This window comes from Capra hircus, chromosome 8 (assembly GCF_001704415.2).
Source record: "Capra hircus breed San Clemente chromosome 8, ASM170441v1, whole genome shotgun sequence".
NCBI classification, from domain to species: Eukaryota; Metazoa; Chordata; class Mammalia; order Artiodactyla; family Bovidae; genus Capra; species Capra hircus.
The window spans coordinates 83045303-83059455 of NC_030815.1; the positions used below are offsets into that span (position 1 = coordinate 83045303).

Below are 14153 nucleotides of genomic sequence, written 5' to 3' on the forward strand. Positions count from 1 at the left end.
ATATAATTTTTAAAATCTGTCAAAGGCTGATGCTTTTGTGAAATACAGTAGTACATACCAATGTTGGTATTACATACCAATGATTATGCAATAATTTTATTTTTGTAAATAAAACTGAATTATTAGAAAAATGAAAGGAAAAAACCACATAAATACAAGTCTAAATTATCCTATTATTAGATTCCACAGACACAGACATACTCTGTTAAATCATTAAAAAGTCTGTAAAATCCTACTCTCTATCCCTGTACTCATCACAAGCTGGTAACAAAAAGTTCACAGTCCACATCTGGAGAAACAATGCTTTAGATAAATCCAATGTATGATATCTATGAATGAAGAGATTAAAATTTCACAAACCTGAACTGATTTTGGTGAAGTCCTGTTTTTTAGAGAATTACTGATCTTTGTTCCTGGAACCAGAAGCAACTAACTACATTTCTTAATGCCAAACTTTAATAATTTCAAATACAGGTACAGCAGTAACCAGCATTTATTCTATTTTGACCCCTGTGTTTAAATTAATGTAAAACTTCCCTTCCATCAATAATGTTTCATGGATCCTTACTTAAATTATGTGAAATGTATAAGCTTATTCCTGTTTTAGGATCTTGTCATAAACTTTAAGAATGGCACAATAAAGGATTATTATTATATATAAAGAAAAATTCTGTACAACAAAATTATCACTGTATCAATGTATCTATGGTTCAGGAACCATAATCACTTCTTCTGAAGGAGGTACATGGTTGCTGTTATAAAGTTGAGAAAAATATGAGCACTCTTCAGTTTAGAAAATAACTTTCATCTCTTCCTACTCATCTCAAAGAATACTCAAGATGACGTACAAGCTAAGAAGAAAGGCAGTGATACTGGGTCCAAAGCGATTCTTCTATTGGCTAAATCACTAACATACATATAGCCTTTAGAGCAATACACAACTGAACTCTGCAGACTATCCTAACAAAAATCTCTAATTCATGGAATAAATCCATGGATAGTCCTACAGAGTTATTTAAGGAGACAGAGTCTGCCTAAGGTTTGGGACACTCACTCCCAAACTTGTCCACAATTAAGTCAGGTTCATAATCTTACCCTTTAAAGGCGAAATTAGGCATTTGAGGTATATGCAGCAATCCTGAAAATATTAACTAATTTGCAGGTGGAAGAATGATGCAAAATTTGAAATTCTCAATACAGTACACAAAGAATAAAATTATTTCACACATTTATTATATATTAAGCACAAGTATTTAATTATAGAGCTAAGTCAAGCATTTTGATAAACAAGTAGAAAAACTTTTGGAACTTCCTTTGATTTAAAGGGAAAAACACAGGTTTTTTTTCTCTTATTTCCTCAAAATATCTTCAACACAACCATCTGGTAAGTTTGAGATAAGGATGAGGATATGTCATTAACTTACATAAAAATGTTACTTATCTCTTACCTTTATGACACAGGTGTTTTGGTTTTTTTAAGTAGCGGTACTATATTAGCAACCTCACCCTATTTCTGCTTGCTGTGTCCCAAGAAAAAGGGGGTTCACTTCTGCCCCAGAAGTAACTTCTAATTATTGGGAAAACTTATTTCTTAACTCCTCAAGGCCAACACGTCTCAGTACTGGAAAATGGTAGTTTTGAAGACTGTACCTCCAAGATTCTCATCTGATTACAAAGCACAAATTTTCAACAGTGGGAGTGGTTCTGATTTCTCATGTAGAAGCGATTTACCACCACCACCACAGACATCTGACAATGCCTGGAGACATTTTTGGTTTTCATAATTAACTTCCTGGGGTGAAGGCACTGCTGACATCTAGTGGTTTAACAGTGATGCTGTTAAACATCCTACAGTACATACAACAATCCCCCCGACCCCATCAAAACATCAGTAGTGTCACTGTTACTCAGCCTAGACCTATGCTGTTATTTGCACCCACCCCAAAATGATTATCAGGTTTTCTTTCTTCAGAAACAACCATACCACAGTATTTCTGGCAAGGGCCTGATTAAATGAATCTACCATAATGTTCTTATATTTACCTGAAAGGAATATAGGCTGCATCTCCAAACATTAATATTCTATATGCGTCTTCTGGAGTTTTCCCCAAATATATAACCTACATTTGAAGAGAGAAGAAAAAGGCAATTTACTTCTAAATAAAGATATAGTACTGTCACTGAGAACTAAGTTTTGTACAATTTTTAGCCAATCAACTGAGCCTGGTTCCCTAGCTTTCCCAAGGATCCTACGAGTCACTCAGTATCCTCTCAGTGAATTTCTCTTTTGTTCAGATCTGCTGGCATAGCTGGTTTCTGTTGCTTGCAATAAGAGCCCTAACCAACAACTTTTTACAACCTTTTGTGTTGAGAAGTGTAGCATTAAAAAATTTTTTTAAATTTTTTGGCTGTGCTGGGTCTTCACTGCTGCGCTCAGGCTTTTTTCTAGTTCTGAAGACTGGGAGCTACTCTCTAGTTGCATTGTGTGGGCTTCTTATTGCGGTGACCTCTCTTGTTGTGGGGCACGGGCTCCAGGGTGCGTGGGCTTCACTATTTGCAGCATGTAGACTCAGTATTTGTGGCTCCCGGGCCCGAGCACACAGGCTCAATAGTTGTGGCACACAGGTTTACTGGCTCCGTGGCATCTGGGATCTTCCTGGATCACGGGTTGAACCCATGTCTCCTGCATGGGCAAGTGGATTCTTCACCACTGAGCCATCAGGGAAGCCCAGAAGTAGCATTTTAAGAACAGATTTTATAAATCAAAATGTTAGACTAAGCACACGCTTTTACCTCACCTCCCTTCTAAAATACTCAAACGATATTAAAGAAGAATGTGGGCGATGGCAGTAGAGGATGGATTGGGACTGGGACTGCGAGGCGGATGAGAGGAACAAAGATGCTGATTAACTCCGTCCATTTAGATTTAACGACTTACGATATTGTACAGGTTTCCTATGAAACTTCATTTGTTTACTATTGTCGTCATTTGCTTCTTTTATCTTCAGAGCTACATCATGCTTCCGTTTTCAACTGGTAGAATACTTCAAGTAGATTTTTTAGCATTTGAGGGCCACAGTCGATGGACCTCTTTGCATTTCTAAAGTATCTGGTTTTCTGCCCTGACGTTTATGGACCATATATATGATTTCAGGTCTGCAGTCCTTTTCTCTCAGTTTATAGCTGTTGCTCCATGCCTTTCCTCATTTCCAGTACTACAGAAGTATTTTACTAGCTTCATTCTCTCCTCCTCTTCCTCACCTGCTCCACTGGTATCCCTTTAAATAAGACACACCACAGCCCCAGGTAAACTTGCCTAGGACTTCTGACCCTCATTCTATCCAAAGGCACGTCTTTTTCCAACTCAGAATCTTCCAGCAGGGCATTTTCCACCCATATATAGAGACAAGGGGTGAGAGAGGCCACAAGCATCAGATGTGGCATACATTTTATCACCCAAGTTCAATTCAATTCTAAAGCCTACTCTGGGGTAAAATACACTTTGAATTTTGACTAGTAAAAATAAATCACAAAAGGATCTAACTACAAATTTTTTAAATCTCCATTACTTAGATTTATATAAATGAGCTGTTTCTTCTACCAAATTGTGAATGTTCTTAAGTGAGAATCCAAGTCTTACGTTACATTGTAACTCCACATGCATAAATCATGTATGGACTCTGATTTGATGCTTAATTTGCTGAACTTAAATTCACTTATAATAGTTAGGAAACTTTAAAATAATTGATAAAACACATTGGTATAAATATAAAAACATCACTGGATTAAGAATAATTATAAAAATAAAAAATCCAGCAAGAATCTCTGAAACTTAGAGAAGGATGTATCTTAAACTAGTCAGGTTCCAGATGGCATTTTATCAATTTTGTTTTAAGACTTATAAATGGAAATGTCTATCCTGTTTCTAAAAATGATTTTACCCCATTTACTCTAAAAATAATACAGAACTATGATCAACTACACAGAATCTTCTAACACGTATTTATCTATAGCAGCATGTAAACCCACAAAGAACAATCAATCCCAAAAACAAAGGAATGCTTTCTTATCAAGTTTCAGACAAATCTTCAAGAACAGCAATACTGACTCATAGAAGGTTGAAAACTACCACGAATTAATTAATCAAAATCATCTATAATCACATTCAACATTTTATATTTATCTAATATATTACTTTAAGAAAAAAAGTCTTTTAAATCTTTTTTGGGGGGTCAGTGAGGGTAAGAATAAGATTTGATTCACTTATGTATTTGCATATATATACATTTCTAATACAACCTTCTCTCAAATCATATAAAATTTTCCTTAAGCACTGGTTAAAGATAATTCCTCCAACTCAAAACAGTAGTTCCTTGGTTTCTTTGGTTACTAAAATTGCAATGGTATTATTTCCTTCTAACTTTCAAAACAAAAACAGCCTCTAATACATTAAATAATTGTGAATACAAATTCAGTTCAAGGAACCCAAAAACAATGTAACATTTTTTCCTATGGAAATAAAAAACGTAAACTGCTAGTGATGAAATTTTTAAACACAGACTTTAGGTACAACGAGATCAGCTGAAGGAAATTTACAGATTCAGAGTAAGTTTGTTACATAATGCTATCATCTGAATGTTTGTGTCCTATCTAAAATTCATGTTTAAAACCTAACTTCCCAAAAGTGATAGTAGTATTAGATGTGGGCTTTGAGATGGTCGAGTGAAGCCCTCAAGAATGGGATTAATGTCTTATAAAAGGGACTTCAGAGAGACCCCTAGGCCTTTCCACCATGTAAGAGCACTCATTGGACTATGCTGTCAGCCAGATCTTGGACTCTCAGCCTCCAAAACTGTAAGAAAGAAACTTCTGTTATTTATAAGCCTCCCCAGTCTCTGGTATTTTGTTATAGCCGCTCCATAGGACTAAACATGTAACAATCAAAGAAATGTTTTCTAACAATCTATAATTCTTAATTCTATACCCACTTCCCTAGTCAAAAGCCCTTCCCAAATAAAATTATCATTAATTTGTTCTTGAGAAGAATCCTTAAAATGGCTCCTATATTAACCTAAATTCTCAAATTAGTAAACTCTAAATCAATCCAATTTTACGATGCATCACTGTATTCCCAGCAATTTGGAAGCTATACGCTTATCAAATTCTTTTGGTGTATTTTCATGAAAAGCTATATACATAGAATGATCACCCTAACTGAACGTTGCTATCCCAAAATAGAAAATATCAATATATTAAACAACTGTAATAGCTAACTTCCAAGACAGCCCCAACAATATTCACCTCCTGATGTTTTCATCCTTAATGAACAGGTCACCACTCTGTAAACAGTGGCTGGCTTCCCTGGGGGCTCAGATGGATTTAACGGTAGAATGTGACTTCTGAGGCTAGACCATAAGAATGTGGCTTTTACCGTGCTTTCTTTAGGACTCCTCATTCGAAGCAAATCAAGCTGTTATTTGTGAGGGCAGCCCACACGGCAAGGATCTGAGGACCTTTGGCAATAACCAGTGCTAGTTGCTGGTCATGTAAACCGGGTCATCTAAGCAGTGGATCCTCTCTAACTCCAGTCATGCCTTCAGATGACTACAGCCCAGCTGAATCCAGAAGCAGACACACCCAAGACAGCCACTTTTAAATACATTCCCCACAGGAACCGTTAGAGAGATCAGCTGTTATTTTAAGCCACTAAGTGTTGGCATAGTCGTACAGTACCCAAGAGATAATACAGTAAGTAAAGCAATAAACTATTACCAGCTGATCATTTCAGTTTGTTGAAAGTGGCTAAATTTTTTTTTTAATGTGGCAAGTAAAGAAATGTAATGGTAAAGAAGCCCCACGGCTTAGGAAACGTAAGTAAAAAAAAACCTGTTCTCTCTCTCCAGGGTAAGCAATGTCTCTAAAGGAGCAAAAGGCAATCTCACCAGAAAAATAAAATATTGGGGTAGAAAATACTTAGGAAGTCAGTAGTGCTTTTCATGATACACGAAAAGCATGGTTTTGTATACTGTGGGGGTTTTTTGGTTTGTTTTATTTTTTGCTGAACAATACTGTAGCCATTTCTATGACTTTCACTGCCCGCATTTAAAAAATTACCATCTACCTAAACCAGCCTCTCTGAAAACTTCTGATTTTGGATTGCTGATCTACGTTTCAAATACTGGGAGAGGCTCAAGTAGCAATGGACAAATTAGTGGACTGAAAGAAAAAGATCATTTATAGTTTTAATTCTGACAGTTCAGGTCTCAAGTAATAAAGCACAGTTGTTTAGACAGGTACTTCTCATTTCTATTTTCCCACAGAACATTTTTAAGTTTAGAAAAGCCTTATATATATATACTTAGAGAAGCCTTTGGCAGAGTTTAAAAAACCAAGTCATCTGAGTTAATCATAACAAAGGGTATTTAAATTCCAACAATAAATGTAGCAGCCCAATAAACCAGTAAACTATTTTCAATTATTTCTCACTGAGAAATGTCACAACGTTTCTTGTATTTAATTATTTCCACATCAGCCAGATGACACAGTCATTCCAATGCCAAGAACTTGATGATCTTTTTTAAAAAAATCACTATCCGGATTAACATACAATTTTCATAAATCAATGCAAACTGGAAACAGGTTTAAAGATTCAACTGCTGACTAAAAAAAGTTGAACAAGGAAAAGATTATCTGCAACAAGCAATTTATGTGATTTAAAAAAGTAAATAACTGTCACAGTTCCTGCTAGTTAACAAATACTAGTTAAAAAAAGAAAATCCCAAATCACTCTAAAAAGAAAAAATGGGATGGCCTTACATTTCAATATAGTTTTAACCTCTCAAATTACTTTAATTTGTATGTACAGTAGGTTGGTATAATGATGTTCAATTTAGATAAAAGGAAACTGGAACTTTGGCATAGCAAACACATCTCTACCATGGCCAGACAACTAACAAATATGTAGGAATTTGCCTTGGCTATAAGGGTAAATGGATATATTCTATGTGAGTAGCAGGGACTTTTTTTGAGACAAAGCAAAAATCCCAAATTTTTAAAATAAAAACACCTAAATTTTAAACATCAGCAAAAACAAACTACGCATTATAAATACTCTGTGGGTTACCTAAAGCTGGCAAGCTATTACTTTTTAACCCCTGGTGTTAACTGCTCACCCTGGATCATACTCTTAATCCTTATTTATAGATAAGAAACTGTGTAAAACAAGTACTAAAACAAGAATGGGGTCCAAACTTGCACAGAAGCCTCACAGATTTGCAAACACCATAAATGCTAGCCCCTAGCAAGTCTCACAGAGAGCGGAAATATCAGTTAGGCTCAGCAAGGTGAAAAGGGAAGTAAAGCTGTGATGAGCGATGGTGACAACAGCCAGCTTCCTCCGCCACAGGGCCACGCTGGCCCCCTTCTGTGGCTCTGGTGCACCACACACCCCCTCTGCCTGGCTGCTGTTTGCCCTGCCTTTCACAGATACCCAGGAAGGGTGCTTGCCCAGAGATAGGTGTTTACGAACACTTCGGCAGACCCATCTGGTTCTGTCTTCCAGTCTCTGTTACCCTGTCTAGACTGCTGTTTGTTGAGCTGAATTCACACACACTGCTTTCAGAGACTTTCCCCTCAGCTCGCCTTATTTTAAATTCTCATTTAATCCCTGCACCTTGCAGCCACCTTAACCCAGCATTGAGTTTCTGAGTCCAAAATAATTAAATCATTAAGAAAAAATGGATGACAGGTTCAAAAGATCATCATTAAATAACAAATTAAGCCCTGGAGCTCTTATTACAAGTGTTAATCTCAAATTCAATGAAATTTAGGATTCTACTCACAGATGGCTGAATTAATACATTCCTAGAATTTCATCAGTATCACAATTTTTGGTATAAATGTTTACAAGTAAACCATTCTGAAGGCTTAAAAATTGCTTAAAACAAAAATATAATAAGAGACAGTGACATTTTGAACAGGGAATCTGTATGTTATCATAATTAGCTCTATTAAACATTACAAAAGGGCAAACTTGCAAATTATGTACCAACAGTTTGCTTGTGTCATTTATTTTACACTCAGGATGCTTTAACCACAGAAAATGTTAGAAACAATGGTTCATTTCCCAGGCAAGTTCTCAAAAGTACATTGAGCCTATGGAAGAGCTAAGTAGTGTATATGTGCATAAAAATATAAATGTTGAGACAGTAAGATATAACCAAAGCTGATAACCAGTAAAATACAATGGTATCATTTTTGTTTTTTAATATAAAAAGCAGATTTAAGGTGTAATAATGGTAGGTAGAACCAAAAAAAGACAAAAAATTACATTTAGGACATGCTTAATTTGTGCCAGATAGTCTATCAGACTGAAATTAAAAGCTAGCTCAATTTGAACCTAAATCCTTCAACTTCTGAAATGAAATCCCTAAACCCTTTACAATGGCCTCTTCCAAACAGCTGTTTGCAACTAGAAATTAATGTTTATTCCTTCCAGTGTAATAATATACCACTATTATTATAAAGTATACACATAAGAAACTAAATAGAAAAGGTGACATTTCTAAAATGAATCATTCTATATTGTAATTATGTTAAAAACTGTGTTCACTAAAATATTAATAAATTTTAATGTGATTGATACACTTCAATTTTTTAAAATCTTGGTTTAAAAGCCTAGGTGCAAGTTCAGCTATTTCAATTCTTGATATTAATGGCTATGGTAACTGAAAAAGATAGTCTTTAAAATTTGTTTCTCCATTCTTTGTATTTCTTGTGAACTGAAAGTTGTATCAATAGGCTTGTGCATTAGTATATGTTGTATCACATCAGAAAAGAGACTGCCTAAATTATCACTACTGGTGCAAAAAATGGCCACTGGATTAGGTGCTAATCGTCAAATCCCTAAAGAGCCTCTTGATGTAGGTGAAAGAGGAGAATGAAATAGCTGGCTTAAAATTCAACATTCAAAAAAGTAAGATCATGGCATCCAAAATGGGGGAAAAAATGGAAACAGTGACAAACTTTGTTTTCCTGGGTTCCAAAATCACTGCAGATGCTGACTGCAGCCATGATATTAAAAGACACTTGCTCCTTGGAAGAAAAGCTATGACAAACAGCGTATTAAAAAGCAGAGAATCACTTTGCCGACAAACGTCCGTATAGTCAAACCTATGGTTTTTTTAAGTAGTTACCTACAGACAGGTGTGACAGTTGGACCATAAGAAGGCCAAACACTAAAGAATTGATGTTTTCGAACTGCTGTGCTGGAGAAGACTCCTGAGAGTCCCTTGGACAGCAAGGAGATCAAGCCAGTCAATCCTAAAGGAAATCAACCCTGAATATTCATTGGAGGACTCGTATTGAAGCTGAAGCTCCAATCCTTTGGCCACCTGATGCGAAGAGCTGACTCACTGGAAAAGACTCTGATGCTGGGAAAGATTGAGGGCAGGAGAAGGGGAGACAGAGGGTGAGTTAGATGGCATCACCAACTCAACAGACATGAGTTTGAGCAGACTCAGAGTTGGTGAAGAACAGGGAAGCCTGTAGTGCCGTAGTCCATGGATGGGGTGACAGAGTTGGACACAATTTAGTGACTGAACAACAACAATCAAATTCCTTTAATATATTATATATCATTTACCATGATGTGTAAATGCAAGTGCAGGATTGATTACACTAGTTTTTTAATCCTGCTCAGCAATGATGTACATTCGGTTAGTAAATTTCCAATTTCCTAAATGCCAATCAACAGATGCTAGAATAGTGCTGCACATTTTTCAAATATTTAGCAAATGAGTTAAAAATCTATTGAAATATTGTTAAAGCTGGTTTTAAAATTTTGTTTTGTGGCTATTAGTGTAATACTTTACTTCAAAAACTGGTTATTAAAGGGATCTGGCTATTCATTCTGCCTTCTTGGTAAGAAAATTGGTTTCAGGGTAACCAAAGAGTCCCAACTGAATGAGGGAAAGCTTAATTCCCATAAAAGTAGGCCAGCTAATAAGCGAAAGAAGAATGAATAATTAGAAAAATGTTATACTTTCATGTTTGGGAACGCATGTACACCTGTGGTGGATTCATGTCAATGTATGGCAAAACCAATACAGTATTGTAAAGTAAAATAAAGTAAAAATAAATAAATAAATAAAAATAAAAGAAAAATGTTATATTGATACCCTAGTAAAATGATTGATTCAATCAAGCATATTTGATTGTTTAAAACACCAAGACGCATGGTTGATAGGAAACTGAATATACAAACAGTTCCAAAATCAACCCACACAGAATGTTTAAATCATAAGGACAAAACAATATATTGAAGAGATTTGATGGTTAGCATTTAATCCAGTGGCCACAGCATCACTAATGGTAATGTAGGTATTCTATGTTTCTGATTGATATAACATATACCACTAATGCAAACCTATTGATACAACTTTCAGTTCACAAGAAATACAAATAATGGAGAAACAAGTTTAAAAAATACCACAAATAAAACAAAAAGAACAACAACAACAAAAAAAAAACACGAAGAAGAAACCAGAGAAATTCAAAAGGTGGAACTTTCTACAAGAAACTAGGTCTGGTTTCTTTAAAAAAAAAAAAAAATCAATGTTAGTTAAAAAGGACCATGTGTGAGAGAGATTTAAGTACACAACAACCATATGCAATATACGGTCCTGAATTAGATATTGGTATAGACATTTTGGATTAATTGAGAAATACAAATATAATCTGGGTGTACAGATGATGCAACATGTACTGAAATGAAAGAACAGATCACTGACTAAAAAAAGTCATGTGATAAAATTATACTGGTGAACATACACTGCTTTTATAAAGATAAAAGTATCTTTTAAAAGAAATTTTTCTAAGTTTCTCAAGGGTCTGAACATGGGATTTATACACATTTTTTATAACAAAATGACAAAGTTTCAAACTTTTATTTTCGAAATGCTCTCACAAAAGTGAATTTGTTTTGAAAAGCATTTACTTTTCCACTTAGAATTTCATCCTTACTTGAAATGACATGTTAAAGTACCACCACTCCAAAATCGGGCTAGGAAACAGCCACGGACTTATCACAACAGGGCAGCAAACTTATCATTTTGTAAAATGCTATGATTATTAAATTATCCTTTTCTCAAAAAAAAAAAAAAAACACACAAAACTCAGCTATCTTTTATGTCCCTCAACTCTTTTATTGTGACTGATACAGAAAGATTTTTAGTTTTACCCTAATTTGTTATCCAAGACTCTAATATTTCAGATAACTGGCAAATCCATTTACCAGGCCACATAAACTTAATAGTTAGAAACACAGTGAAAAGTCAAGCCGCTCTTATTTCTTACACCACACATGGTGCCCGACCATCTGACAAAAGGACTAAATATAAGTACAGACATGTCAATCCTATTTTAAGTATTTGAGTATTTTAAGTATTTGTAAAGCCTAACTGCTTCTGTTGTTAGGGTAAAAAAAATAAACAGAATTACTAACTTTATCCTTTCACTCTCTCCCCCCCCCCCCATTAGGTCCTTTTGCATAGGATGAAAGGAGAATGGTTCCTTTCAGAGGCCCACAGTTTAATAAAAAGACAGTCAGTCCTTTTAAACAGAATCAGTCCATTTAGAATACTTCTTCCTGACTATACTTCCTCCAGACTTTTTGCTTTTGTGTTAATATTACTACACCACCCTCTAAGTCAGTCATTAAAAAGCCTTATTATCTCCAAAATTCGTCAAACAACTTCAGAAAAGGTCATCAGACCTGAAGGCAATTTTTAAGGAATTCTCACTCATCTCTATAAATCTTTAATCGGAAAACTCCATAGTCTTCAATCAGATCAAACCTATACCACTTACTTACTTATTTACTTGGGGTATCCACACTTATGTCTTGACACTCCTTTGCTACTATTAATAAATCTCCTTTTCTTAGAAGTTTTTCTCCTGTTTTCCCACCTAGCATCATTATAGCCCCAATCTCCTACTTGAGCCAGCCAGTCATGGCTACAAAGCCATTTGCTACAGCCAAGAGCCATAAACCTCCTGCCAAGCTGGCTTCTAACTGAACAGAGGAATGAACTCAAGTGTAATTGTTTACCTGGCATTTTCCCAACCAGTTAAATCAGTGCTAACCTGGGAGTGTAAAACCCTGGATGGATTTCTAAATCTAAAACATATTAGCTGTAGAAAAATAAACTTCTACATGCCAAAATACAACCATAAACAAAGTCAAAAGGCTAACACCAAACTGGGAACCAGTATGCCAACACATTTTCAATCAATAGGCCAATGGGTATTGATCCATAGCTAGTTTTTTCACTAGCTAAAAAAAAAAAAAAAAAAAAAGCAGCAAAAAATCTAAAAAGATTTCTTATTTATACAATTATGAAGTGTTTTATTGCCAAGACAACCCTTGGTTCCCACATACCCACAGCTACCCTCTAAGGGATGAAGTCACCATATCTGGCTACTCAAGATCCCACCATTTTAGAGATCATCTCATCTGACCAGAGAGAGATGACTGGCTGACCCCGAAGTAGCCCTGAAGAGTGCTGTGTGTTCTGCTCAGGAGAACATTCTCTTAAATGAAACAACTTCAGCCATTCCAGACTTTTTTCCTGGGCAAGAAAGACTTTTACTGTTACACCAAAAGCCATTTCTTCAGGGTTCCCTTTAATACTTTATGAACACCAAGAATTCTGGCTGTGTTCTTTTTCCTGGAAAGTTATCACAATTTAATCTGTGGTGTTCCTCTCCCCAGTGATTAGCCAAGTAATGGGACCAAATACCCCACTTAAAACAGCTACCTTCTTCATTCTCTTTCTCTTGGGATCCTGCATAGCCCCCTACCAGCACTGACCCCTCAGGAGTTTTGCTGCTAAGTACAATAAACATCAGGAAAGATGACAAAAGCCAAAAAGTATAAGTCCTTATCTGGGTAAGCTTAAAAAAAAAAAACAAATTTTAAGAAACATAATCTACAACCTGTGTTTCATACATTCAGAGATGATAATAAAACTTAGTTATCTCAGAATCGCTTCTCTTGATTACTTTTGTGAACATAAATAAACACAAACCCCAAAAAGGCCTTAGTCATTGTTGTTAATGATATACCATAAACATAGAAAAGAAAACTATCCAACTATTTTGAGGTGCAATTTCAACAAGTACCGTGAACTTTTCAGTCTAATTACTGTAAATTCCAAATTTTCAAGCTACACGTCAGAAAAATAGTTTTAAGTGAAAGCATGACAGAAGCATCCTGGGGGAAGAAACAACTTACCTCAAGAACTCCAGCACCAACCCTTTTTTTTAATCTAGAGTAAGTACTTGATATTTTTCCCCATTTAGTAGAGCAGCTAGGTTCCACACCGCCAAAAACATGAAGACCACCACTCCAGAAGGACCTCTTGGCTTATTTAGGAAAATCTGTCACTTAGGTACTCCTAGAGATGAATGAAAGCACTAAACAAAACCTGACTCTAAATAACCAAATACTTTCCATGATATTTACAAATAAATGAAACTCATAAGTTATGAAATACTGGCTATTCCAAAATAGTCTTCCAAGGACCTAAACAGCCCACCCACTCAATGCTGTGTATCATCTACACAGTATGTTACCCATTCTCCTAGAATATTGACATGCCATGTCCTTCTGCTATATGCTTTGAGATGTTCAGAATCATACCTCAGTGGGGGAAATACTGCCTGTGCTCAGATTATAAAGAAGTCTAACCACATGTGATACACTTTTTCTGTATTTTGGTTTTGTTTTTATAAATCAATCGAAATCCTGACTCTATTTTCATAACTTTACTACATGTATCATGACTTAATAGAAACATAGCTTTGGGTCATTATTTTCTAAACTTAAGTGCCATAACACTTAAAAAGGTATTCACAGTAGTTGATCTTTTTTTTAAAATAGACTTTTTAAAAGGCAGTTTCAGGTTCAGAACAGCAAAACTGAGTAGAAGTTATGGATATCTCCCATATACCCCTTACCCTCTCCATAGACTTTCTTTCCCACTTGGTCAATTTTTATAAAGCCAAAGATGTTCTTTCTGGCAAGAAATCAAGATGTCTTAGAAAAAAGTAATATCAAAACGCCAACTACAAGTACCACTGTTGTACATGAT

At 35.5% G+C, this 14153-nt stretch overlaps 1 protein-coding gene across 6 annotated transcripts in view; it reads right to left on the bottom strand.

The window, feature by feature from the left end:
* Positions 1–14153, bottom strand: part of CDC14B (cell division cycle 14B) — a 127005-nt gene that overhangs the window by 42038 nt on the left and 70814 nt on the right. For all 6 annotated transcript variants that reach the window (XM_018052485.1, XM_018052484.1, XM_018052488.1 and 3 more), the window contains exon 5: positions 2044–2120. In XM_018052485.1, coding sequence (XP_017907974.1) covers positions 2044–2120 — 77 coding nt within the window. The remainder of the gene's footprint in view (positions 1–2043; positions 2121–14153) is intronic.